This window comes from Tyto alba, unplaced genomic scaffold, assembly GCF_018691265.1.
Source record: "Tyto alba isolate M040663 unplaced genomic scaffold, T.alba_DEE_v4.0 Super-Scaffold_1, whole genome shotgun sequence".
Taxonomy (NCBI): Eukaryota; Metazoa; Chordata; class Aves; order Strigiformes; family Tytonidae; genus Tyto; species Tyto alba.
In genome coordinates, this window is record NW_024881261.1 from 13560854 (window position 1) to 13586293 (window position 25440).

Sequence of the window (25440 nt, forward strand, 5' to 3'; positions counted from 1 at the left end):
CATCCACAGTTAAATTAGCGGAGAAGGGGTAATTCTTTCTTCTACAAGATATGCCGTGTTTCTCAAGCAAAAGGAGGTTATAAAGAAGAGTTCCTCAGAGGTGACTTACTCCAAAATTGCCCTTCCAGAGGGTATATACAACCCATTGAAGGAACTAATTCTGTCTGTGATAGTAGCCAGAATTTCAGAGGTGGTATATGTATTGTGAGTTTGCTATCATGTGGTTCTTTTCTTCTGGATAATTTATTATGTAGTTCATGGGTTTTAAAGGAGAAATTAAAGTATTTTAAATTATTTCCCTTCATAATCATACAGAATCCTTGTAGCCAGCATGTTTTTGTTTTTTTCTTGCTAAAAGAGCTTTGAGCCCAGGGAGCCTGATAGCATGGCATCTGCAGGACTGTAAAAAATTCAAAGTTATTTTCCTAGGAAAGCAGACAGTAAGGAGAAGAACATCACACAGCAGCAAAGTCAGACAATTAATATCCTTTAGGAATTCTTCCAATGCATCGGTTATTATTTAGAGCTTAGATTCATAGTACAGGAGACTGGTTATATCAAATTTCCTTTGTGAAATGAAGTCATTAGTCAGTATAGAGCGTAAATATACACCAGAAACCCAAATATTTTTGCTTGTAGTCCCAGGTAAACTAGAAAATATTCTGTAATACCTCTCTGGTAGTGTATTAGGGTTTTTTCCTACCTTCTACAAAAATGTTTTCTCAGATCCAACTATTTGTGTCAATCTCTCGTAAATTAGTTTAAAAAAAATAGACTGTGCTCAGAAATGGGAATGGTTGTCTGAACATTACACTAACTGTGAGCACAAACAGAACAGGTGGGGTCTATGTGGCCACTATAAACATCCTGCAGGGTTTCCCAGAGACAAAGTGAAGGATATTCCTGTTCTTAGGATTATTTAGGATTTTATACTCTTAGATATTCATGAAAACTATCACAACATCCCTGGAAGAACAGTTAGCAATCTGTAGTTGAAAAACAGGATAGGATTAAGTTTAATAAAGCACATGCTCATGGACAAAAGCAAAATATAAAACTTACAAAGGTTTCTCAAACCTTGTTGATTACTCTTGTAAGCTACTGATCACGGTTATGAAGTAGTACTTTATAAGTATATTGAACATCTAACTTTCATATTAGGGACTAATATCTGCTCTGCATCACAAAAAATCAAGATGGGAATAGGAGTCAGTATTCCTCTTTGTTGGCTTTAGCAACTCTTTGTTTCAGATTGCACTCTTTCCCTACTTTAATTTTAAAAGCTCATATATTAAATGTTTAAAAATCACTTAAAAAAAACATTCAAAATATGTCAAATATTTCAGGATGTTATTTTGTTTAATTTTTTGAGAGAAACATTTTGATAATGTTGACATGAATTCTGAAATATCTTTATTGACTTGAAACTTTTTCAACAAAAATGAACGTTAATTCAGCCAATAAAAAGTATCTAAATATATGCCCAGGTTCCATTTCTATCTCTGCCACTGAGTTACAGTGCAATCACAAGCTAGTCAGCTACAACCTAATGTTTGGAAACATGAAATATTTATAATGCCAACTTCATTAATTGTAGGCACACAAAATTAAAATAAAACCCCTAACCTCACAGTTCCCCTATCTTTTGCCCATCTTTTAAGTGAAAAGGAAAATAAAATTCATCTTATTATCACCATGGTGTTGTGATCTTTAATTAACTAATGTGACCTTGCAAGGAAGCCTTTCAATATGTGCCAAGACCTTTTAAGAACGTCTCATCTCTCCTGAATTTTTACTACACTGCTTGAGGCTAGAGTTTGAAAATTTTGTCCTCAGCCTAGTACAGTCCATGGTTGTGGTGGCTTGAGTAACACATTCTGGATTTATGTTAGTGTTACCCTCTGGAGAGAAACCTTTCCCAGGTGTTCTCACCCACAGGGCACGGGAAGCAAGTCCCTTAACACAGATAAATGAGCCATTAGCTCATGGGAGTCTCCAGTAATAGGTCTCTGTTCAGTTCTTCATATGCGGTCCACGTCAATAGCCACTTGGTATATGATGCCTCGATGATGTTATAGGTTGTGTTATCTGTTGTGTTATCCATTTTTGACAAACTAGAATTATTCCTTTTATCCACAACTCCATGTATGGTATGGTTTTAATTCTGAAAAACTCTAATACAGAATTACTTAATAGTCAATTTGACATTTACAAGACTCTGTTTTCTTAACACTAAACTTGGCTGTAAAAAATCAGGCAATGTTTCCCCAGCACTATGCAATGACACCATCTGGTAGTTAATGATTAGTGGGATTTACAGAAGAGACAGGCACATATTTGACTAACCATTTAATTGCTGGCAAGCTAGTCAAAAGTAAAGGTAACTTTAGCTGTATCCAAAGGTCACTTTTGGAGCTGCTGCTGAAACAGCCTGTGCGGACCCAAATTGGCACTGGGATTACGAAATATAAGTGCTGTCACAGAGATGAGGAAATAAAAACAGATGCAAACCTCTGCCCAACTGCAGATCCAAACCCAGATCATAACTTTTTGAAACACTGAGAAAATCCCTTATCTTCTTCTACCTTATTCTCAGATACCCAAAACCAGCCTCCACTACAGTCTTCATGAAATTCAAGCTGCAAATAAATAGAAATACACTAGCTAAATTTTATTACTGTTCCTATCCAAAATCATAACAAGAAGGACTGAAAACTTTGCCCTTAAGAGACAAGATTTTCTGGCTCATGCCTCAGACAACTGTGACAGAAAACCTGTAGCTCCAAAGCATAGCCTAAGTAGATGTACAACCTCTTCTCTTCTCCCATTGAAAGAATAACCTGTTCTCTTCTCCCGATTTTTAATCCCTGGAGTTCAAAACAGTTGTGGCTGACATTCATGGATGCCAAAAAAAACCAGAATCTGGTCAGTTATCAGAGAGAGAGAAATATTAATATTCTAAGGAGACTCAGTGAGGGAATCAGCACTATATTTAAGAACTGTATGATACACCACATTTTTCCTATTTGCAGATACAAACACTGCTCCTGGAAGCCAGGCTAGTGCATGCCCTATTTTCCTCCTCCTGCTGTCTCTCCCCTCCTGCCTCGTTGATGTTATCTGCCCAGCTTTCATCATCTCATGTATTTTGGCATCTTTTACTGATTCGACTCATCCTGGGCACCGACTTCCATGCTCCAAATATCCCCATAGCCATCAGAAATGCTGTGCAGATTTCTCCCTCTCTTCTACATAAATGGGTTTTCCCCATTTTCCCACTCCCAGGCTTTGACAGAATCACCCAAAGCCCCAGAAAGCACATTTTAAAAAAATAAATGAGAGAAGGGTAAATGTGCAGATGTACCAGGCAAAAAAAAAAAAAAAAAAAAAATGGAAAGGGGTCTCACATCCACCATTTTGTATTCCCCGATGATAATGGGAGGCAAGAAGTGTGAATGAGTTCTCCAACAAAGAGCAACCTGGGGGGACCCTAGGAAAGGCAGTGGGTGTCCCAAGGAATATAGCTCTGTCCTCTGCACAGGATGGTGATACCTGTGTCTGCTCAGCAAACATAGGCAGGGCCTCCAACCACAGATGAACAGGGAATGATATTCGCAGCCATTTCACCGATTAGCCAGAAAACACAAGTCACCTTGTGGAACTCCGCACTTTAAAGAAGGAATCCATAAGATTATAAAAAGACTTCATATGCCACTGAAGCATAACTCTCTAGTGCCCTTCAGTGCTCTTAATCCACTGCTGTAGCACCTGATACCACAATATTCGAGTATTTCACCCACTACACCCAACAAGGAAAATAAATGCTCTCCTATCCCAGTCTTACCTAGAGGATAACAAGGCAAAGTCAGCTGGAGTCACCCAAGATGACATGGAAAAGCTGTGGTCCAGCAAAGTTCTGAATAAGGCTGGGGGAATGCTCCATTAACCACACTGTCCTGCCCACCTGCTTAGTACTGTTGTCCTGCCACAGGAAAAGGCAGAGGCAGTAATGCAACTTAAAGACAATTCAAGTCCTTTTAGTTCTTATCTGAACAGAGGCATTTAGTCAGCTCAGAACACACCATGTGTTTTACAGACGAGGAAACTTCCCCAACATTTCCACAGTACAAAATATGGACTGCATTTTTTATATACCTCCACATGACAGCACAGGTGTCTAAGTTACAGTGAGAGAAAATAAACAGGTCCCAAAGGGAGCCGCATAAATGTGTTTTAAAATAAAAGAATGTTGAGTAGGTCTTTAACAAACTTTGCACCCGTGCTGGTTCCAGTTATCTTGAGTAATTTCAGTGATGAGTGATCTGGGAATTTCTGTATCACATTAGCGTAAGCTCCTATTTCCAGCCTTACAGGATCCTGAGTTATTAAAATCTCTGAGGCCAAGGCACGTGGGAGCCAAATTTGGATGCCTGTACTCACATCAAGTAACACATTCTGTTCAAGCTCTGCCACTGCCATCAGTGGGTGTAGCTAACAAATGAATCACTACTACAGAAGTAGAGATCTCGAATCCTAGTTTTTATAACTGTGCATGGCCCAGAGATTAATCTCAGCTCATGCACAAACTTTGAGCTGGCTGCAGGAACTGATGAGAGAGGTCCCATAAACTGCTGGACATGTAACATCCATATGGGATGAGAACACAAAACTACAACCCAGTGATTAGCACCAGCATCTGGGACTAAGGAAATAAGTTGCAGGCAAGAACCAGGATACAAAGCCACAGATCAGGATTGGAGCTTCAGACTTTGTTTCTGACCAGTGGGGAGCCATCACAGATGCTGCCTGCCAGAGCTACAGCAAAATGCACAGAGTGACTTGTGTGTCCATGACTAACAGAGAGGTCTTGCTTACTCTGCTAGTGAAAATTCCCATCCTAACCTCACGAGTTCTTATGCAATCATAATTTTCTCCTGGTCTTAAAGTCTCTATATCTGAGCTCTCTCAGGGAAGGTATAATTATTTGGAAAGGTCTCAGAGAGAAAAGTAAGACCTCTCCCTGTCAGGCTGACTGATCCCATGAACCAGGTAAAGATTATAGTCTTCACAAACCCATTCACAGCAGCCTGAGAGATGAAAGTCATGCTTTGAAGGCAAAAACATTTGACAAAGGCCGCCCCAGATAAAGCCAGCTGCATTCAAATCAGATGATGACTGTCCCATTTGATGAAGAATGCTTACCTGAGCCCCTACTAATAAACAGTGCAGAGCAGCACAAACAAGCAGCTTACCTCTGATTTTGGCATCTCCCTATCATTATTATTTCACCTTTCCTGGAATTTTTAATTAAGAGGTTCAATAATGTAGTATTTGATAGGCTGATGAGTTCCACAGTGTAGTGGTTTGTGTCCCTCTGAAACTTATAGCTATACCCACTTTCTCCCTCTGTCATAGCCTAATAAAAAAAAGTCACCAAATTCCCAAGGTTAAAGTGTTCTCCTTGCATTTCTCTTTCTGTACACATCTTACACACCAGACCTCATAAGCCACCACCGTTTGCAGTTTAAAAACAAAAACAAAACCAAAACCAAACCAAACCAAAACAAAAAAAAAGGAGAAATCAGACAGCTAATGGGAGTTATTACGTTCCAAAATTTCAACACCTCTGACTCCTGCACTACGAATTGGTTCAAATCTCACTCATTCCTTGAAAAAAATAATTCATTCTCTTGGAAAGATCATTTTCAGTGGGATTCTACTGTTTCTGAGTGGAATAAAGATTTCTAGGTCTATGCCATACAAGTTTTAACTATAGAAGACTTCTATATTTTCTAAGAGAAAGAGATACATGAAACAAAAGCATTATATAATGCAGTGTTAAAAAACAGCATTCAAAGTATGCAGCCAAAAGACTGTATGAAAAAAAGAGGCAGATTATGGAAAACAATATACAGGTTTGGGTGTCAAATGGACAGAGACAAACAGGCAATTTCCACTAGCTATTATTATATGAAAGTAGAAGATAAACTATAACAACACAGACTCTCCTTTAGAAAGAGATTCGGCTTTGTTCCCAAGTCAGCTCAGCCCTTGCACTTTATTCTCCATGAAAGCCCTTCCCCTAAGCTCATCTGTGCTATTTGAAGGGTAGGGTACAATTACCCCATAGGACCAGCTATTCTACTCCACAGAACAATATACCTGTAGAGGAACTACACTCACCTTTGGCATTTACACCTAACATGAATAGTGAAGTCAAAGGATTTTGGATAGTTAGGTCAATCAACCACCTGGAGAATATAACCACCTTTCCTTCACTATGGGAATGTGAAACAGTAACATGGTCAGACAAGGTTCTAGATCTTTGATACATTTTGAAGGTCTATGTCATTTAGGAGCCTTACAACTTCCTTTCCCCAAAGTTCAAAAACCTTCTTAACACTGTCCAAAATCTACTGGTACACTAAGGGAAATCTCCAGACTTGATGTCAAAAAGCTATGTTTTAAATGTGGAAGTCTAAAGCTGTTTAGAGAGAATTTGCAATCTGTAGAAAAACCTGGACAGTTTGAAAATCCCATGAGGTGTCTATCTCCACTGAAAGTTGTGGAAATATTGCAACTCAAATGTATCGCTGTTTTGGGTCTGGATTCCAGGTACTTTTAATGACATGCAAGAATTTCTGTAATAATTTGACTCTAAGATATATATATGATGTTTTGCAATTGAGAGTCAATTCTTAAGTCATCCAAGTCCTTTTTATTTTTAACCATTCAAAATAAAGAGTCTCTGGTTCCTTAATAATACAGTCTTTTTTAGCCTTATGGACCAGGCAACTCTTTTAACTGTGCACAGAGTCTGTAAATCAGCACATCTACACATTAACACACACCTTCATCCAGCATGTCGTCAGTATAGCATTATGAATCTGATTCAAGCCCCAAATCCTAGATTCAACTACAGAAGAATATCGCTGGGTTTTCTTATTCTCTCTATAGTCAATTTTGGGCCTTTACATTGTGAAAAGAATTTTGAAAAAGCAACATCTGAAATGGAGGAGCCTGGAGACAGGAACTAAATTTGTTTAATCATCTGCTTTTAAGATACTCCCAATTTTGGAAGCTGACACTTGGGAAATGTAAAGGAAGATAGTCACAAAGCAGATTTTTAGCAAACTGCAGATCCTGGGCTCTCACCAGTCAGTAGAAAGAAACTGGCTCCTCAGAGAGTGATTCAAAGTAGAGTCTGAATCATCCTTTCTCACAATGGTTGCATAAGGAGACTGGTCAGAGTGGCTGGCTCTGCACAAAGAAGGTGTTGTAGGCTAAAGAAGCTCTCAGAAGGGTTGAAAAATAGAAGGTCTAACGATCATAGCTTTGTCACCAAAGCACTGGGCAGTTTCTCTGTGTTACTGAACGTAGGTATACAACAAAGATGCAGGAGTTTTGCAATTATCAAAGACTTCTAGTCATCGGTACAAGACACCACTGTTATCAGACAAGAAAGATGTATAAACATGGAGACTATAGCACTGCAAAATATGTTCCATGAACTGAGTATATACATTGATGATGACCAAAACCAAGGGTATACTTAATGTTCAGGTAAAGCAACCAAACACTTCAAGTTAGATGCCCTTCTCCCCTCTGTGACCTGACCAAAGCAAGCAAGGCCCGAGGGCATAACTCACCAGTAAAACCTGTTTGGAGTGACCCGCTCCTGCATGAGCTGCCATTTTCTTCCAAAGTCCATGGAGCTGTATAGCTGAAAGACAGAGAGAGAGAGAGGAAGTATAAACTTTGAGGAAGAAGAGGAAGGACTGCCGCTAAATAAAGTATTAAAATCAGCTCAGATTAAAGAACAGGGATGGATTGTCCTGCACAATTATCAATCAGTCTCACTGCCAGGGAAAGCTAATAAGGCAATCTCTTCTCACATTTAAACTCAGACTGAGCTCCTGAGACTCAAAAGCATGTAGGCTCTTCCAAAACCTTTTCAAACATTTTTGTGCTTCCTGATTTCAGCTGTCAGCATATTCAGTTCAGCTGCCATATCACAAAGCTTGCAGTCCACCGGCTTTTTCAGCCCAACATGAAGCAGGTAATTGATGACATGTAAATTCCTAACATTAAATAGAATGAGACACAAATTAGATCAGTTAACATGACTATGATGTGGTAGGTAGTGACTCTATACTTAAGGTCCTGCTGCTATTCATTTTTATGGTGTGGATTACATCTCTCTCCTGTGTGGGAAAGAAAGGGAAATTGCTTCTAATTTACAACTTCTATGTTCAGAACGAGGTCTAAATTTTGAGGTAAGTTAGAAATCGACCTGCTCATTACTTAAACATTAAAGATAGTGAAGTGGCTCTTCTTGAAAGCCAAATTTTCAATCTAACAATGGTTTTGAGTCTTTCTGCCTAACAAGTGCCACAGCTGCAATGTAACCAAATTTCAATGCAACTCCACAATAAGTCTCAGACATTGGTTTGCTTCATACATACTCTGCTTAATACCACAAACACCATTCTCCATATAATTAGTTTATTACCCACAATCCACTCATAATCAAAGTACATGTAAGCTCCTTTTCTCCAACTTTGAGCAAGTTTGGTTCTACAGGAAAAAAATACACTTTGAGAAAAAGCTACTCTGCCTTACAACTATATCACAGAGAAATAAATAGCAGGCAGTTTTGAACAGGATTTTAAATAAATTTCATCTGAAATAAATTCTGGCTTAATAAAATAAGGGTTGATTGCAGGCTAAGGAGTTAGATAACAGACCTGAAAATCTTAAATATTTATAATATCCAAATTTAGGTCTTTAATGGGAAAACTATAAATTTAAGTAAATGTTCTGCATTTGATTTAGAGTAACTGCATTCACTAATTAGAGGCAGGTCCTTGTTCAGATTAGAAGGGTTCACAACCTAGTGATGTGTTCTATGGCATAGCTATGATGAATGGCTAAGTGTGACTGGGAAGATAAACTATATGTACTTGCACTGAATATTAAAGTTTCATGAATGGGCAGTATCTTTGACCATAAATATCCAGCAGCCACACCAGAACTGGAACATAGAATAATTTACAAAGGTGATTAGAAAGGGCTGTTTGAGTAGTGTCAAAAGCCTGAGGCAGCTGATTAATCCTTACTATGTTTGTACCCAACAACATGACCAAACCACTGTATAGCTAGCAAAAGGAAACTCAACCCCTGAAATTCAGACCCCATCAAATATCTAATACAACTGGTATGTGTAAAGATGAAAGTATCAGTCCTTTTTCTTTTATGCCAATATGAAGTCCATTTTCTGCCAATGACAGCTCAAGCTGCCAGTGAATAATGCACATCGGGGAAAAAGAGATGGAAGCAGGCATCCTCCAATCTTCATGTCAAAGTTGGCTCCAGTTATGTAGATTTCACTCCAACCAACATCACTGGACTTATGGCAAGAAATATTAGGAAAGATTTTCTGCCCCATGTTCTTCAGGAGGTCAGACACGATCTGAGTATTATAATTTGGCTGTATTTCTTTGGCACTATCACTAGATAAGATACTGTTCTCAAGAAGCCCACATTATCTGGGATTCCTCTGCTTTTCTGGTCAACCAACCCCAGTGATAGTCTAAAAAAATACAGTAGAGAATCCTCTGTCCCAAAAGGAATTCTCCCTAGATACAAAATAAAGCATTGCTTATCTTTTTTAATTAAAGGAGCCAGGAAAAGAAAACTCCTTCTCCAAATCTGAGGAAGGCTTATGAAGTCAACATCAATATTAAGATAAGCACCTTCTGAAGGAGCATACAGATTTTTAGAAACAATAATTGAAAATCCACACCCCAAGAGTCAAACTCTACAGTGTTACAACTCTGCCTTGACTTTAGTATGGTGCCTGTCAGTAATATTCCTTGAGTCATTTGTTAGGGTTTTATACATATAAGGACCTGTGCACACAGACTGAGTTGCAGCAGTTGCATCAAACAACTTGGCTATCCTTTCCCTTTCCTAGCTGCAGGTACAACTTACAGATTGAGCCACAGTGCTGTACAAATCACAGGCTCCAGGCAGCTTAGCCTCAGTTAACTCATGTTCACAAACATGTGCAAGTGGGACTAGCATCCTTATTATATTCTGCAATGGATTAACCATTCTCACCATGAAAGGAAAGGATTAGCAAAATACATCCATTTCCTTAGATTCTCTTTTATCTTTTGCCTCTGGCATTTCCTTTTCTTCTGCAGTTAGCAGATCAGCAGTAGCTACCTATAGCTCAGTGGAATGAAGTACAATCTCTTTCTAACTACTCATCTTTCCTACGGTGCCTCATTCAGGGAGTATCCTTCTCTATATCAAGTTAAAAAACAGAGACCAGCTACTGAGTACTTTTTTCCTCCCTTCTTGCTATTAAAACTCACGCTGTTTGGTAGAAGGATAAATTGAACTCACAGCCTTTAGGTGATTTCAGATAAAGAGATAAGGAGAATATGATTAATTTCAATAACTTTTATTTATTTATTCACATACTACTTATTCTAGGTGTCCATGTTGAGTTTTAACCAGATGGTTGAGTCTTAGAGCTTTATGACAGAATTAATTCTTGAAAGGTCTCTCTGTCCCAGTTCATTATTACAGTATTATTTATAGATGCAAATGTAAAGGTGAATGCTGAATTGCTAAGTAAAACATAGAATAAAGAATTATCTGGTATGCATTAAAATGGGGTAGAGATAGACAGATAGATAGATAGATAGACAGACAGACAGACACACACACACACACACACACACTTTCTCTTCAATCTCATGCAGACTGACATGCAACACTGTCACAGGGCAAATGGAATTCCAGAAGGTGAAGGGGACAGAATTCTGTGTCAAGTAAATGTACCTTTTAAAGTGATCTCAGGCCTGATGAAGCACCTAAAAGATTACCCTGAAAGTATCAGCATGATCATACTACTATCAGGATGCAAGAGCAGCTCTGCTTTCACACCTGGCTTTGAGGTCAGCCCAGCTCAGCAGTACAGGTACAGTTTTGAGAATGGGTACTAAGCACTGGGGAAAATCTGCCTGTGTTCAGGAGCCTAGTTTGACCTACCATTAAAAAAAGAAAAGGCCGTACCGTCAAGAAGATAAATAACAAGTGTTTATCCAAACAACATCACAATACTCCGCACTCAAGGATTGTAGCACCAGACATATCACATCCACCAACACAGTCCTGCACTGTACCAAGAACAATCTGTGCGAGGAAAGACCTTGGCAGCCCAAGTGATATACAACTTTATTTCACCACAGTCCAGAACATTAACTCATGCTTGTCTTGCTCAGCACAACTCTGAATCATAAGGCTATTCCATACCACAGGCATAATGCTGCTTCTTCAAACTCTAAGAATACTTGCAACATTTTATTTAATACCAGCATTGTTTCTGAGATAAGCAGAAAGCCCCTTAAAGAGGGACCTTTATCCCTGGTACCAGATTCTATGCCACAAACATGTACAACATGCCAGAAATACAATCAGAAGTATGGAGCTGGAAAGGAAGGAGTTATACACACATGCATACACACACAACACTACATATTAAAAATGCCTCCATGCTTTTGCAATCCTCTAGTACAAACTCTCAGGGTGATGCATCCTGCTGGCTTGCTTGGATGATCTTCTTTGGGGCTGGGGTAATTTGTTCTGAGTGTTATGTTTATTTTCGCAATGAGAGCTGGCAAAAAAAAATACAGAAAGATGAAGGATTTTACTGAAGATATCAAGCTTCTTAGAACTGGAGCAGCATGACAAACTGGCCTGCTTAAATTCCACTTATAGAAAGAGGGAAGAAGAATGAGCAATGAAGGAAAAACATGGAAGCCACAGGAAGAGACTCAACCCACTGATGTTAGTCATCCATGTCCAAGCTAGTCACCAAGACTCATTTTTAGACAGTCAAGAAAAAGGCTCAAAACAGGCACTTCTAGAACACAATTCCCATACTAAGATACACTTCTAAAATTGCTTATTATTCATGCCTTAGAAGCCTACATTTCTCAGAGATACTAAAAAAGTCCACAGACTAGTGCAGGAGGAGATAACCCCACCATAGGTAGATGATTAAGCTCAGATGGATTTCATGTTATTTTCCCTGTTCCCAGGTTGACTTGCTTGGTCTTCATGGGGGAACCATGCAGAAGACTGAAGATTCGGGGTGAGCTGAAGAAAAACCAAGCATACAATAGCCTGGGTACATTTTACCACAGGAAGAAGCACACTGAAGATGTCATATATAGATTGAGAAGCAATAGACAACAGACTAAAGAAATTCAGAGAGCTTTGATATTTATAGACTTTCATGCTCAAACACAGAAGAATTAGGGCATCAGAAACATACATTAAAAGCTTATATCCAAATAGAATCAAATACTCTTTGTTGCTATGAAATCAAGTCTATTGGCTTGAGCAAACATCTGGTGAGAATCTCAATAGTTTCCTGTGTGCCAGTCAACCCTGGAGTGCAAATAATGGTGTCAGATAAAGTCAGGAAGAACAAGCGAACTATATGCACTTAAAGGAACAATTCATTTATTACATACAAAATTATACTTCCCCCAGAAAATACATCCAGCTGATGATGGAAAGATGTATTCATATTAATCCAGTAGGGTGAGAGTCAGCTAGTGGTCATTACTGGGCAGCATCTGACACATGGTAACATGATGGAAGAGGAGGAGCAGACCACCCTGGCTTGCCGTGTCCTCAGAAGAGCATGATCTCAAGCAGCAGCTTGGATTGCTTACATGAAAAGATGGCTCTGATCCCAGAAAAGCACAAAAGCAAACTAACACCTCAGCCAGAGCTGGTGGAAAAATATCTACAAGATGTGTGGAGGGTTCCTGCCAAAAAATCAAACTGGGACAGAAGAAAAAGAAAATTAGGTCAACATTTCTGTAGGAAATTGGACTGCATGCAAGTGGTCTGCAAAAAGTAACTCACAAAACAAGTCTGTTGCAGGGTATTAAATTTTCTCTACAGAGGGAAAATGACCGTGATCACTGGAAAAAAATTAGAGGCTCAGAAACTGAGAAAAAGTTGTAAACCACTCCAAAAATTGCAAAGTGTGTCTTTTCTCTGTGCTTCTGTGTTACAGATGAAATTACAAAAAGAGAAGAAGGTGCCATAATTAATATGTCAGAAAGTTCATTCCTAGAAGGAAAATGAACTGGAGGAAAAACTCACAATACTTTTCAGACTTAAAAATACAGAACAGAGAAGAATGTCTGACAACTGCCAGAGATGACCTATCACATAGAAGAGAGCCATATGCAATAAATTCAAACTGCAGTGAAAATGTTTCAGATAATGACAACACCAACATTTTTTCTAAAGGTACACTGAGCATCTGAGTACTGCAGGAGAAGCATATTTGGAGGATCCTGAAACAGTATTCTGTACAGAATAAATGGATGGCCCCCACTTCACCCACTGCAAAGAAAGTCCTTTTCTTTACACCTAAAATTAGACTTTGGAAGGATTTAATAATGTTGCCCTTACTTAGCAAAAAAAAACAACCAACCAACCAACCAAACAAACAAACAAAAAAAAAACCAAACAAAATCAAAACACCCCAAAACAAAACAACAACAAAGGAGTCCACATAGTAGGAGATAACTGCTCCAGCAAGTAAAAGGATGTGAGTAATAACTGCATTTCTCCCTGTTATCTTATATCTCTCTTTAAATTAACTCTAAAATAAAATCTACCCATACTTAACAACTGTAAGACTACTCCTGACAGTCACATCCATCTAGTCACCGTCACCATGCTTTCTACTTGTTGAATTTAGCCCAGAAATTCCAAGCTGCCAAAGTATTCCTTTTTTGTGTGTTTTATTGCTTCATTTGAAAATGGTGTAGTATTCCTTCAGCTCCAGCTGAATCCCTGAGATGCTATTTACCTATAACTCCTCATTCATATAAATAGTAAACAGATCCCCAAACCAATAAGAAATTAAAGTTGGGATAGTAAATTCCCCAATATCCAAGACTGACCCAAAGATTTCCAACCGATATCCACAACACAGAAGCTATTTCCCCTTATTAATTTTTCCATTTGAGATGTAAAATTGTGGGTTTCCTCCTCACATAGTAAATCCACTTGTGGAGAACCCCTACAACAATCCAACAGCCATCAGTTGCCTTCGGGCATTGGTATGGTGTGCCTTTGGGGGCAGAGCAGACTGAGAAGCCTCACCAGAGCATAAGAAAGATGATAGAATTGAGAGGAATTGGATAAGAAGACAGACAGGGTAGATTTGGTATAGCCATGAAGACAGAAGTCGGTACTACAGAAACACATCCTACTTCTATATCACATCTTCCATCTTATCTTCCTTGCCTATCTTCCGTCCTTCCTTTTTCAAGGACAGAGGTGGATAACTCTCATTCTCACAGCATCAGTATGATGTTTAAGCTGTGGGATCTACACAGCCCCCTTCCCCAGGGTGTCATGTGAGTCAGGACATGTTACTCACAGCATAATAGGGACAAAACTCAGGTTTAACATGCTTCAGTTGGGTAGCTGAAACCATGTTAGGAGCACCCTTGCCATGGAAGGGGATTAATTACTCAAATAAGAAAGTCTGCATTCAAGGAAAGATTCAGAGCCACCTTCTGATTCCTCTTTCTGACCATTCCCCTCAGTCTGGGCCTTAGTGAGACACCTCTGGAGTGTCAAACAGTTACAATCAGGGGACACAAGGACTAATGTCACCTTCAAGCTGATGACAAATTCAAGAACAATGATATCATCTGTTCTTGTTCCTTCTACCTCCTCCCAGGGAAATATCCGTCCTTGCCACCTTGCTTTGCTGGGGCTCCAGAGGAACTAAGATCTGAAACTCTGAAGTGCTTCTGTATCTTTAGAGAAGGGAAAGAAGAGCTTCTCACTCTTTTCCCTTGCCACAAGCTGCTAGAAATCACAATTCAGGTAAGTCATCCTTGATAGCTCCACACAAAAGAACCTAAGAATAAATCCTGCTTTTTGAGCCAAAAGATTTGTATAACAGCTGGTGGAGCTGAGCCGAGGAGAAAGAAGTCTACCAGCACCGTATTTATGGGATTTGTTTACACATAGTTGTAAAAACTAGTAATTGTAATGAAAACAAATGGGCCAGTTTATCTCTCTGCTTTGATTTCCTTTCCAGGTGACTAAAGACTGCATCAAGAGACCTCATTACAGCCCAAGCTTCTTCTCTAGATTGGAACAGCCGGATTGTCTTAGGCATGGAAAGAGAATGTGTACACAGACTGCTGCATGTCTGAGACTCACCAGATCTGCTTATTTCCCTAGAGATGTTGTACAGTAGAAGGGGCACATCAGAAGCTGGGAAGTTCTCTATGCACTTTAACATCAATTACTGAAATATTTCACATGCTGGCTGGCAAAAGTAGGTCTTCAGACAAAAGAAACTCAGAATCCACTCCACTATTATAAGAAACTGGTCAGGGTTCTTCTACACAAAGCCCAAACACTTTGGAAATGTTTGAGTTCATCTTGTAATTGTACAGCTCAACCCAGACTTGGCTTATAAGGAAACCAGGTAAGTTAAGAAAAGGCACTGATGTCATGTTTCATGGTTTTACAGTTAAAAATAATGCTTTCATCCAATAGTTCCACCCACGGCAGTATAGTTTGCTTAAACATGATGCTCAATGCAAGACTTAGTGCTCTCTCCTTCTCTACTTCATGTCCAAGAAGAAGAGGAAAGTGTATTAAACTGGTGGAAAAAAAAAAAAAAAAAAAAAAAAGTCCACTCAAAAACTTTCACATTTCAATTTCTCTTAAGCCTAGTTGGCACCGAACATACTCAGCCAAAAAATTGCCATTTCTGCTGAGACCACAGCATATCTTTTGCTTTTCTACTGCTTGACTGGTTTGTAGTGGAACAAGAAATCCAGATACAGCTGCAACAGAAGCAGTGACATAAATGAGTATCACTAAAGAAGTTAAGGTGTGTTTCAGCCCTGGGTAAAAGACAGCCTCTCTTTTTCCGACCTTCTCTCCACCTCCAGAAATGCCGCAGTGGCTCAGAACAGAGTTCAAAAGTATTACTTTCAGATTTTTTTTCTTAAACTGAAAATGTGGGGAAAAAATGTTCACTTTGGTCAGTCAAAACACATTTCAATCATTTCTAAATAATTTAGCTTTAGCAACTTGCAAAAGTTACTATAAATAGAAATGCCATTTTGAGGGAAGGCTAACTTTTTTGATTGCTTGTTTATTCCTTTCTTCATGCCATTTCAACCACTTCAAAATCAGTTCTAGAGTCTGAGGAAGGGCTAAATTTGAGCAATATGTTGCCACTGACCCTCTTCTGATGCCTGTTTTGTTAACAAGCCTTACTGAAAACTAAAGACATAAAAGGGGAAAAACCCCAGAAATCAAAAAACCCTACTTCCAGAGTCTAAGAACAGATTGAGGCATAACAGACAAGGCAAGCAACATGCCATGCAGGGGGACAATTTCCCACATCAGTGATGAAGAGCAGTGAGTGAGACTAGAGACAGAAAGGGATGGATGCAGAACGGGGAACGGAAGGATAATACTGAGACTTTGAAGAGATCAGAATGGGATAGAGGTGTCAGAACTGCCTCCTGCTTCCAGGATCTACAAGGTGCAACAGGATATCTTTGCCAGTATTTCTTCCACTGGCATCCAACAGGCTCAGCCAGAGGCAGAAGAGCACTGCAGGCTGCCTCTGTTGTCCCCAGCTGCTGCTTCACTCCCTTTCCCCCTAGGATCAGCTCTTTAACAGTGACAAAAGACTGAATCAGCTCTAATGGCTGCTGACTTTTCTTCCCCAAAACCAGGCTGATCCCTTTACCCAGCTGCTTCTCAGTTTAAAAAACATTAGGCAGTTTTTCATCCAAGATCTGTACTAACTGGATCCACCAACAGCGTGGATGTAACCAGTGAGGCCATGCAGGTCAGCTGGTACCAAGGAGCTCTGTACCCTCCCAGCCCAAGATGAAAATCTTGTTTGCTCCTGAGGGCTCCATGCTGCAGCCGTTTAGAAGCCCCTCCTTATGCTCTGTCAATGCTTACACTCCAAAAGTTTAACAATAAAGGGAAATAAATGGGAACCACATGCCTAATGGGAAGATTTTTCATTCAAATGTGCTTTATTGTGTGATATATGCTTTTAATTACGGTGCGTATGGGTACATTCATTGCTATTACAGACCAATCTTTCATGTTTATTGAGCAAAAGACTAAAACAGGCAAAACAGGAGAGGCTCAGACATTAGCCGGAGTGGGACATAAAGCTACAACCACATGCTCAGCTCTTTGTCCTCTTCTTCCCTTATAAACCCTGTGGCACTATCTATAGAGTAACCTCTATATTATGCAGAACAGGATGTAATGGAAGAGGGTTTTTTTCAGACCAGTGAAAGATTACACATCACCAAAACACCTTCCAAATTCATATAAGATTTTGCTGAGCTATTTTTTTGTGTGGAAAAAAGAACATTTCTGAAAGTGTATATATGGGCATTAATGAAAAGCATTTGAAACTGCATTCAGAACAGCATTTTGTTCTGAGATGTAATTGTAGCTCGTGAAAAATTTCACATGGCTTGAAATAAATAAATATTAATTTGGGCTCAAGCAGAACATGCCATTTTGGCAAAATTAAAGCAACATATTTTGCTCCAGATTAAATCGTATGTTATTTAACACACACACCTGCCACGCAGTTCAGCTTTACTTTTCCATTCATCAGTATTTTCACAGGCAATGGAGGTTACTTCAGACAGTTTGCAAGTTATGTGGCCCATCACCCTGCAGACACTGAGCAGATACATACCTGAAACTAATCTAGCTCACACAGGTGAAAACACTGTAAAGCTGCTTCCACCTGGGGCCAGCCCTGGCAGAGGGTAGGTGTACACTCTCCTCATACACATTCAGTTCTCATCTCACCAGCTGAAAAGCAGCAAACTTCCCAGGTGTTTAAGACCTGCACCCCACTTCTCAGTGGTGTTGTGCAACTCTCTCCACACAGTCAGAGCAATCTCATGAACTGCCTGCACTCTTCTACCCCATTCACCCTAGAAGGACACTGTGTTCCCTCAGCCTGAGACCATGGGTTCTGTCATGGATTTACGATGCAAGGGAGAGATTGCTGCAAAATGTTTAGTGACCAGTAAATCACACTTTTCCTAAGCAAGGAACTCAGCCAGGATCTTATCAGATTTCAAAAGCCGAAAAGTAGCTCGTGTCGTCCTCAGGAAAAATGAGAAAACAACAGCACGGCACTGGCCAAGCACATTTCCTATAAGAGCTCAAAATTGGGGCAAGCAAAGGCTAAACTATGTAAAAGATATAGTTTCTGTTGATTGAGGAAGCTTGTGGCTGGACACTGAATAAATACAGGCTGTTCCAATTAATCCTGCTCTGATCCCACCCTTCTCTGCTGCCAGAGTCCATTGCAGCCTCTCTGCATGCACACACAGTAACCAAGCTGTGAAGCTGGAAGGGTTTACTCTGCACAGTGGCTTTAGCACATCAGCCCAGCAGGTTCATGAACCAGTGCTGTTCATTCAGAGCAGCTAAACACTTTTCTCCCCATGGCAAAGGTTTTACTGAATCTAAGGCAGATGCATGCACCAAGAAATGCATCACAGGTGCAGGTGCCAGATAACCTGGAGGGAAGTCAAGAAAAGGTAATAACAGAAGTGACCTGAGCAGAGAGATTCCAGGAGTTCAATGTGGATAATTTCTCCAGGGATTTTAAAAAGGAAGCACAGAACTGTCTACCTGTTTGTAAATGGCGTAACACCAAGGAAATGGGAAGCTTTGAAGGCTGGCATGGGTGAGAAGGCAGAGACAGACATTTCTAATCTTTAGAGATCCTTTCCTAAATACATTTCCTAATATAGTTCAATACAAGCATTGCAATTATTAATTTTTATTAATTTCCTTTCCATTTTATTGCTTGTGTCTATTACTTCTCATGGCAATGTAGTCTGCAAAGGAGACAAAGGCCCATATTCTCAAATCTGCCCGTTAGGAGATCCGGAAGTCAGGAAGGATGGCACAACTGACATTTCACTGGATTTACTCTAGCTTGATTCTGTTTCTTGGGCCTTACAGCAGGCATTATAGGCTGCCACAAGACATCATGCTACTTCGAACTCTTTTGGTCATGGGTATGTCCCCAACGCCAATCTGAAAGGCTTCTGGGAAGCTATAGTGGACGAATGGGCATTCCTTAGGAAGTGTACAGGTCCTGCACTGGGAGGAATCCCTCTCTGGACAATTATGGTCCACACACACAGCCTATGCTCTATACTGCCTGCGATCAAGGCTAGATAGTGGATCAAACCAGCACGAGGGAAGGCCCACTGTAGTTAACAGTCATCTTGTGTCCCCCCAAAAGGACACAGATGCTGCCCATGGGACAACTGTGACTGTGAAATAAGTTCTATGTTTAAAAAGATTATAAAAATAAGGTAGAAAACTTCAGCTTCTGATAGTGTTGAAGATTCAGCTTCAACAAATATTACCTCCTACTCGAACACCCTAGCTCTTGTACCATCTTCTACAATTTACTCCTTTAGGCCATCTTCATTGCCACGTGCTTGTCATATCCTGTCCTATAATAAATCAAGAGAACTAAAATTTAAGATGAAATGGTCCATACATCATGATTAATCGGTTGCCTCAAGTGCCAAAGCAAACTTGCTTCCATGAGCTTGAACATATAATAAAGAAAATCACAGTTCCTTTCAGCCTTACTCTCCTACTCCCCAGTCAGCTCTGGTCTCCACCAGGTGCTCTGCTACCTTGAAGATGTCCTCCAGCGCTGCTCTTATAATAACACTCTCAAAATCCTGTGGGGTAATTCACTCCAGCTTTAGCTAGCCAGATTCCCTAGCAATCCATGCACTGACAACAGTCAACTATTGAAGGGAAAAGTAGATCCTGCCTATACAGGCACCTCTGTCTACACACACACAATGCGCCAAGCCAGAGATCACGTGTAGAAAGGGGTTTCAAATCTGGGAAGCTCCAGGGGAATAACCTTTCCTTCATCCTGAACAACAAGTGGTCTCATGGAAGGAGAGAGATGGTGTTCTCCCTGCACTTCACAGGGATTCATTTCATCCTGATCCAAAGGTGCAAGGGAGACTAACAACACCATCCACACACCAGCATGAAGGATAGCATATGGATGTTTACAGGAGGGACCCAAATGAACAGCACCATTGTAAATGCCAGCCACCATCAGGAACAATTTTGCTTGACAGTTGTAGAAGAAACTGTCCCTGCACTGAGGCATCACTGCCAGAAAAATCACCAAATGAGAAACTGGCATGTTTCAGGGATCCCCAAGGGCTTCCGGGCATACACCATTTACATTGTCAGCTCTGATTCATCCATCATCCTGCTCCTGCAATCAAACAGTGGAAAATTGTACCTTTGGAATAAATGAATCTGCAATTGCAGATCATGCAAGAAAAAGGAAGCTCTTATCTAACCTCTCTCAGGAGCACTCTAGGTTTCTATATATTCTGTGGTGTCTACATTTAAGATATTTATCCTATATAATTCAAAGTCTAGGTACCTTCAAGCCACCTTATGGAGCAGGGAGAAGGAAAAAAAAAAAAAAAAACACATACACAAAACCTCAACAACAACTGCAGTCAACAACAAGTCACCAAACTTGATATAATATAGTTTTAATTCATGAAGTTAACCAATGTTCTCAGTGACAATACAGCATAATTCACAAGGTAAGGGAAGGCTGTAGAGGAAAAGTAAAGCAGCCTTCTCCATGTTATCACCAGAGAAAAAACACAACTCATCTGGCTAGGGAACACAGGACTCAATTTTGCAGCAGATCTTTCAGGTTTGTCACATTTGTGCCACTGGGTATGTGTGCATAAATCTTGTGGACTTGTATTGAGATCTGAAGAAATCAACTGGCCTGAAGCAAGTACTGTGTTAGTCAGAGGACAAAGCCAGAATCCTGTTTTGGCAGCAAAACTTTTGATGACATTATTGTTCTCTTACTATATGGCAGGAAAGTCCCCTTGGGTACAGTATATTCTGCTAACATGTTATTTGTACGTGCTGTTATCTCTCAAACACTGCAAGTATAAAATGCTAACAAATCTACATTCAGACAGTTTATGATCACTGTCCCTTTGGCAGAAACGAGATGCTCAAAATAAGAGGCTGTGGGAAGGATCAGGTTTTCCTCCTTTTGCACTACAGAATCCCAGGGATTTTCTATAAAGCTTTAAGTTTTGTTGTTTGTTTGTTTTATCAATTATCCTTCTCTCAAAATTATCACCCTTCATTCTGGTGCCTCAACTCCTCCTTTTATCATACACATAATACTTCAGATGTGCCAAAATTTTACTGCATCATGCCCTAACTTTCATTTTATAGTCACCCATGGTCCTATAAAAATCAATTGAACACAAACCTAAAGAATTTTATTACACTGGAAGAACTTCTTGTAACTGATACAAAACTGTTGTGGGGCTTCTACTGCAAAAAATTCACACACAAGAGTATACACACCCCACACAAACAGGACAGCCTTCTCCCAGACAACCTATATGGAAGACCAGTTTGAAATAAGCACCAAAATGCAATTCTAGAGATGTGCTTCATTTGCAGTGATGAATAAAGACCTCTCTTAGAAGCATAACTGGCCCACAGCAGACTAGTGCTAGAATCAGGAGATTATGAAAATCTTGGCTTGTTTGCACCCTTTTTTTAAAAAAGATAACGCTTTTAGTTTTATTAACTTAGAGGAAGCATTTGAAAAACATGATTCCCAACCTTTCCTGTCACAGAAACATGAAGAGAAATATAAGAGAAAACAACTGAAATTATTCAAACACCTTCCTGATTTTATTCTCTGCCAAACTCATGACTTTCAAAGGACCAATTCATGACTTCTAAAGGCTTGAGATTGCTAGTTCTGAAATGCTAGACCAGAAAATCCAGGCACTGGCCTCCTTTTTCACCACTGAAACAATGAACATGAGAAGCTGACACACACATTGGGCTATCATTGCACGTATGAGAAATTTGAATCATCTGTGCCTACTGTGGGGACAAAGTACTTACAGCTGTTCCTCAAGCATCTTTATTCCCCAGACTAATATTGATTACATTCAATGTCTTTCTGAAGGAAAAAAAAAAAAAAAAAAAAAAAAAAAAAAAAAGGGAGATAAAAAAGAGACGAGTTTACATATGTTGAGGCTGACCAATGGAAACAAATAGCTGCCTTAACACAAGCCATAGCTTGCACATGGGCATATAAGCCCAGGGAATCTGCATATCTCAACAGGCAGATTTTAAGGAAAAAAACTGTATACTGAAAGGAGTAAACGACATCTATCTTGTTTTCTTCAGGGAACAGAATAACATACGTGTTTTCAGGACAACCCTCCAGTGATATAAATCAGCACTTCCCTGATAAAATCAATGGACCTACACAGAATTTCAGCTGCTACATATGTGACTGCACATATCTTTTGTAAACCAGCCCAGGTGTGCTATTAGATCAGAACATGGTCCATTTCCCCAGTGAAACCAAGCTCTGGAGGCAGGGATTGTTTGCAGTGAATCAAAAAGGAGAGACAGACAGGAACAAACCTATTTGCAAAGGGCAATCTGAAACACAACTAGGGCCACATACCATCCTCCAGTATTGCATAAATCTGTTTCATACAATAGCCACTAAATTATTTGAAGTTAAATGTATGAGCTTTTTAGTGTACTGCTGTGCTACAATATAAATGAAGGGCCTGCTCTGCTCTGTGGCACATCTATAAATACAGCACCTGTTGATGTGAAATTCCTACATGGGGTCCCCCCGACCCCAACTACTCTGGAAGTTCTCCCACAGCCTGAACTCTAGAAAGAGACAAGATTGCAAGAAGAGGAACTCATCTAACATTTCTGTAGGGCCACATGGGCCAGTGGAAAGGAAAACCAAACATGGTTCTGGAAGTCTGGGTAATGTTGCAGCTCTGTCACTGGATAGCTGGCTAACCTTGCATAGTTCACACCACCTCCGTGCTTCAATTTCCCTTCAGCCTCTCTCACTGCTTTCTTGACTCTGCTTCTGTATTGGCAACCATCAGGCTGTGATTTCTGAGCCATTTAAATACTCTTTGCACAACAGTGGTTAGTAACATGACCAGTACAAGACTGTGCTAACACTGGCACTACTGGGTAAACCAGATGATTCCACCTGGTCATGGCATGAAGGGACCTACTAAGAGCCTCATAGTGCAAAAATCAGCAGATATCCTGGGATTTACAAAATCTAGTTATGCTTCACAGAAGAATAGTGGAGAGGAAATGGCAGCTCCTGCCTGCTCCTTTTCTGGAGTTTCTCTTTTTTTGTTTCTCAAATATGTTTCTCAGCTGTTTAAAAAAATTTTGATAATATACTGGTAGAAGTAATATATAACAACAGTGTCCTGTTAAATGGATGTGACATGCCCAGCAGGAAAGCATTATGCAGATATTGCCATCATAGCAGTAGATCCCCGCTGAAATCAAATCACAGATGCTCTGTGTGGTCTAGAGCCAGCCTGTAGGATCTGACCACCTGACTGGGCCCTGCACATCTTCAATTGCAACAGAAAGCACAGCTACAAGAGTAGCTAGAAGTACAACAGCAGCAAAGACTTTGGTTGTCATCACTGTCAACTACAGCCAAGGCTCTGCGTCAGGATCAGGACTGTACACTTCCTAAAGGTTCCCACTCCTGGATGGTTCACATAACCCTCTTCCCTAGTGCTAGCATTTATTTTCAGGTTGTGCAAATATGCCAGAGGTTCAGCAGCTTCTAACAGGAAGCTGAAACACCCCTCCTTTTGGGGCAGAACTGAGAGCAAGGGATAGCCTGTTATTCCCACTCCTGACTGTGAGCTCCCAGTCTGGCACAGAAATGCAGCCTTCAGGAAGCAACCTCACAGACTGGCCCAGTTCTTGGTTGCTGATGACATAACAAACAGGCATGTGCATAGGGGGGAAGGATTGTACCTTCACCCCTCAGCAACATCCATCCAGCTGGCTGCCTCAAGGACACCGATCTATCCTATCCCAGTCATCCATCTTTGAGGACACTAAAGATGAAAGTATTGTCTTAAGTAGCCCACTGCCATCCTAATGCACAATACCTCCAAACAGTGAGGTCTTGTATTGTCAAAGCAATGCACAAACACTAATTAATGCCACCATTACCCAGAGAGAAAGAATAGTCCCTGTTGGGCAGACTTCCAACAGTTCTCAGATGCCTGAATCATCAACAGCAATGGGAGCTGCTGGGTCCTAAATCGTTCTGAATAAAGCATGACCCTTCTTGTTTAACAAAACATAACAGCTTCTTAATTGCCACCTTCCAGAAAGCACTGTTGATCCAAGAGAATTAAATAGTGTCCCGCAATATTGAATTCTACATGCCCACAGTCATACTTTCAGGTGCTGGCAGACCCATCTTCCCTGAGCTATGGCTTTAACAACCTGAAGCATTAAAGAAAGATGAGAGAACAACAAACCCCAAGAGAGTAAAACTACCTAAAATTCCAACCCTAAAAGCCCATGCATGACTTGTATGCCTTTGCAAGCACTTTGAAATAGTGAGAGCCTGTCTGCATAACCACTTCGCACCCTAATGTGTAATGGCTTACATACTTATTGGCCTTAATCCAAAAAAACATTTATGCATAACCTTAAATTTAGGCCCAGACTAAACCATCTGGCTGCTACCAGGTAAGGGTTACCTTTTTTTCTATTAATTTATGTATTTCATATGTAGGGCTCTTCCAAATGAAAATTTCATGACAATTCATACCAGTTTATGTTCATTGTCACAGGCTCCTCTCTGTTACTTCAGCTGGGATATTTTGGTAAAAGTAATACTGTTGTTCTTTGGCCTGGAAAAGTCACATTTCTAAACTCAAGTACCACACTGAGTCAATTCAATGAGAGGGGAAAGGAACCAGACTGAAGCTTTCCATGATCAGCTTCAGCAGCCATCTGAGTGGAGTCAACAGTTGATTTGTGCTCTTTCTTCAACTGAAAGTGATATCATCTATAAATCTGCTCAAGAGATTTTAGAAAAGACTTAATGTTGCCATCAAGTCAGGAAAATACTGAGACAGAGCTTTGAAAAGCAATATGGAAGGCAAAAAAAGAATAAAAGAAAAGAAGAAAGAAAGAAAAAGAGAGAGAGAAAAAAAAAAGGGGGGGGCAAAAAAAGGCTAAGGAAATCCTTCTGGATTCATCTCATTCACTGAAGCAGCCTGTCAGGTAACTCACATCTACACAAATTAATCCCAATAAAGAAAAACAGAAGATCGGGAATTCCATCTTTGCTTACATGTCATGTTTGCTCTCTTCTCCAGGGTGGGGATCATTATAATCGTCGGCACAATAGCA

At 40.0% G+C, this 25440-nt stretch overlaps 1 protein-coding gene across 1 annotated transcript in view; it reads right to left on the reverse strand.

Annotated features, from left to right (window-relative positions):
* Positions 1-25440, reverse strand: part of SORCS3 (sortilin related VPS10 domain containing receptor 3) — a 307228-nt gene that overhangs the window by 100055 nt on the left and 181733 nt on the right. The window contains exon 5 of the mRNA XM_042791658.1: positions 7650-7723. Coding sequence (XP_042647592.1) covers positions 7650-7723 — 74 coding nt within the window. The remainder of the gene's footprint in view (positions 1-7649; positions 7724-25440) is intronic.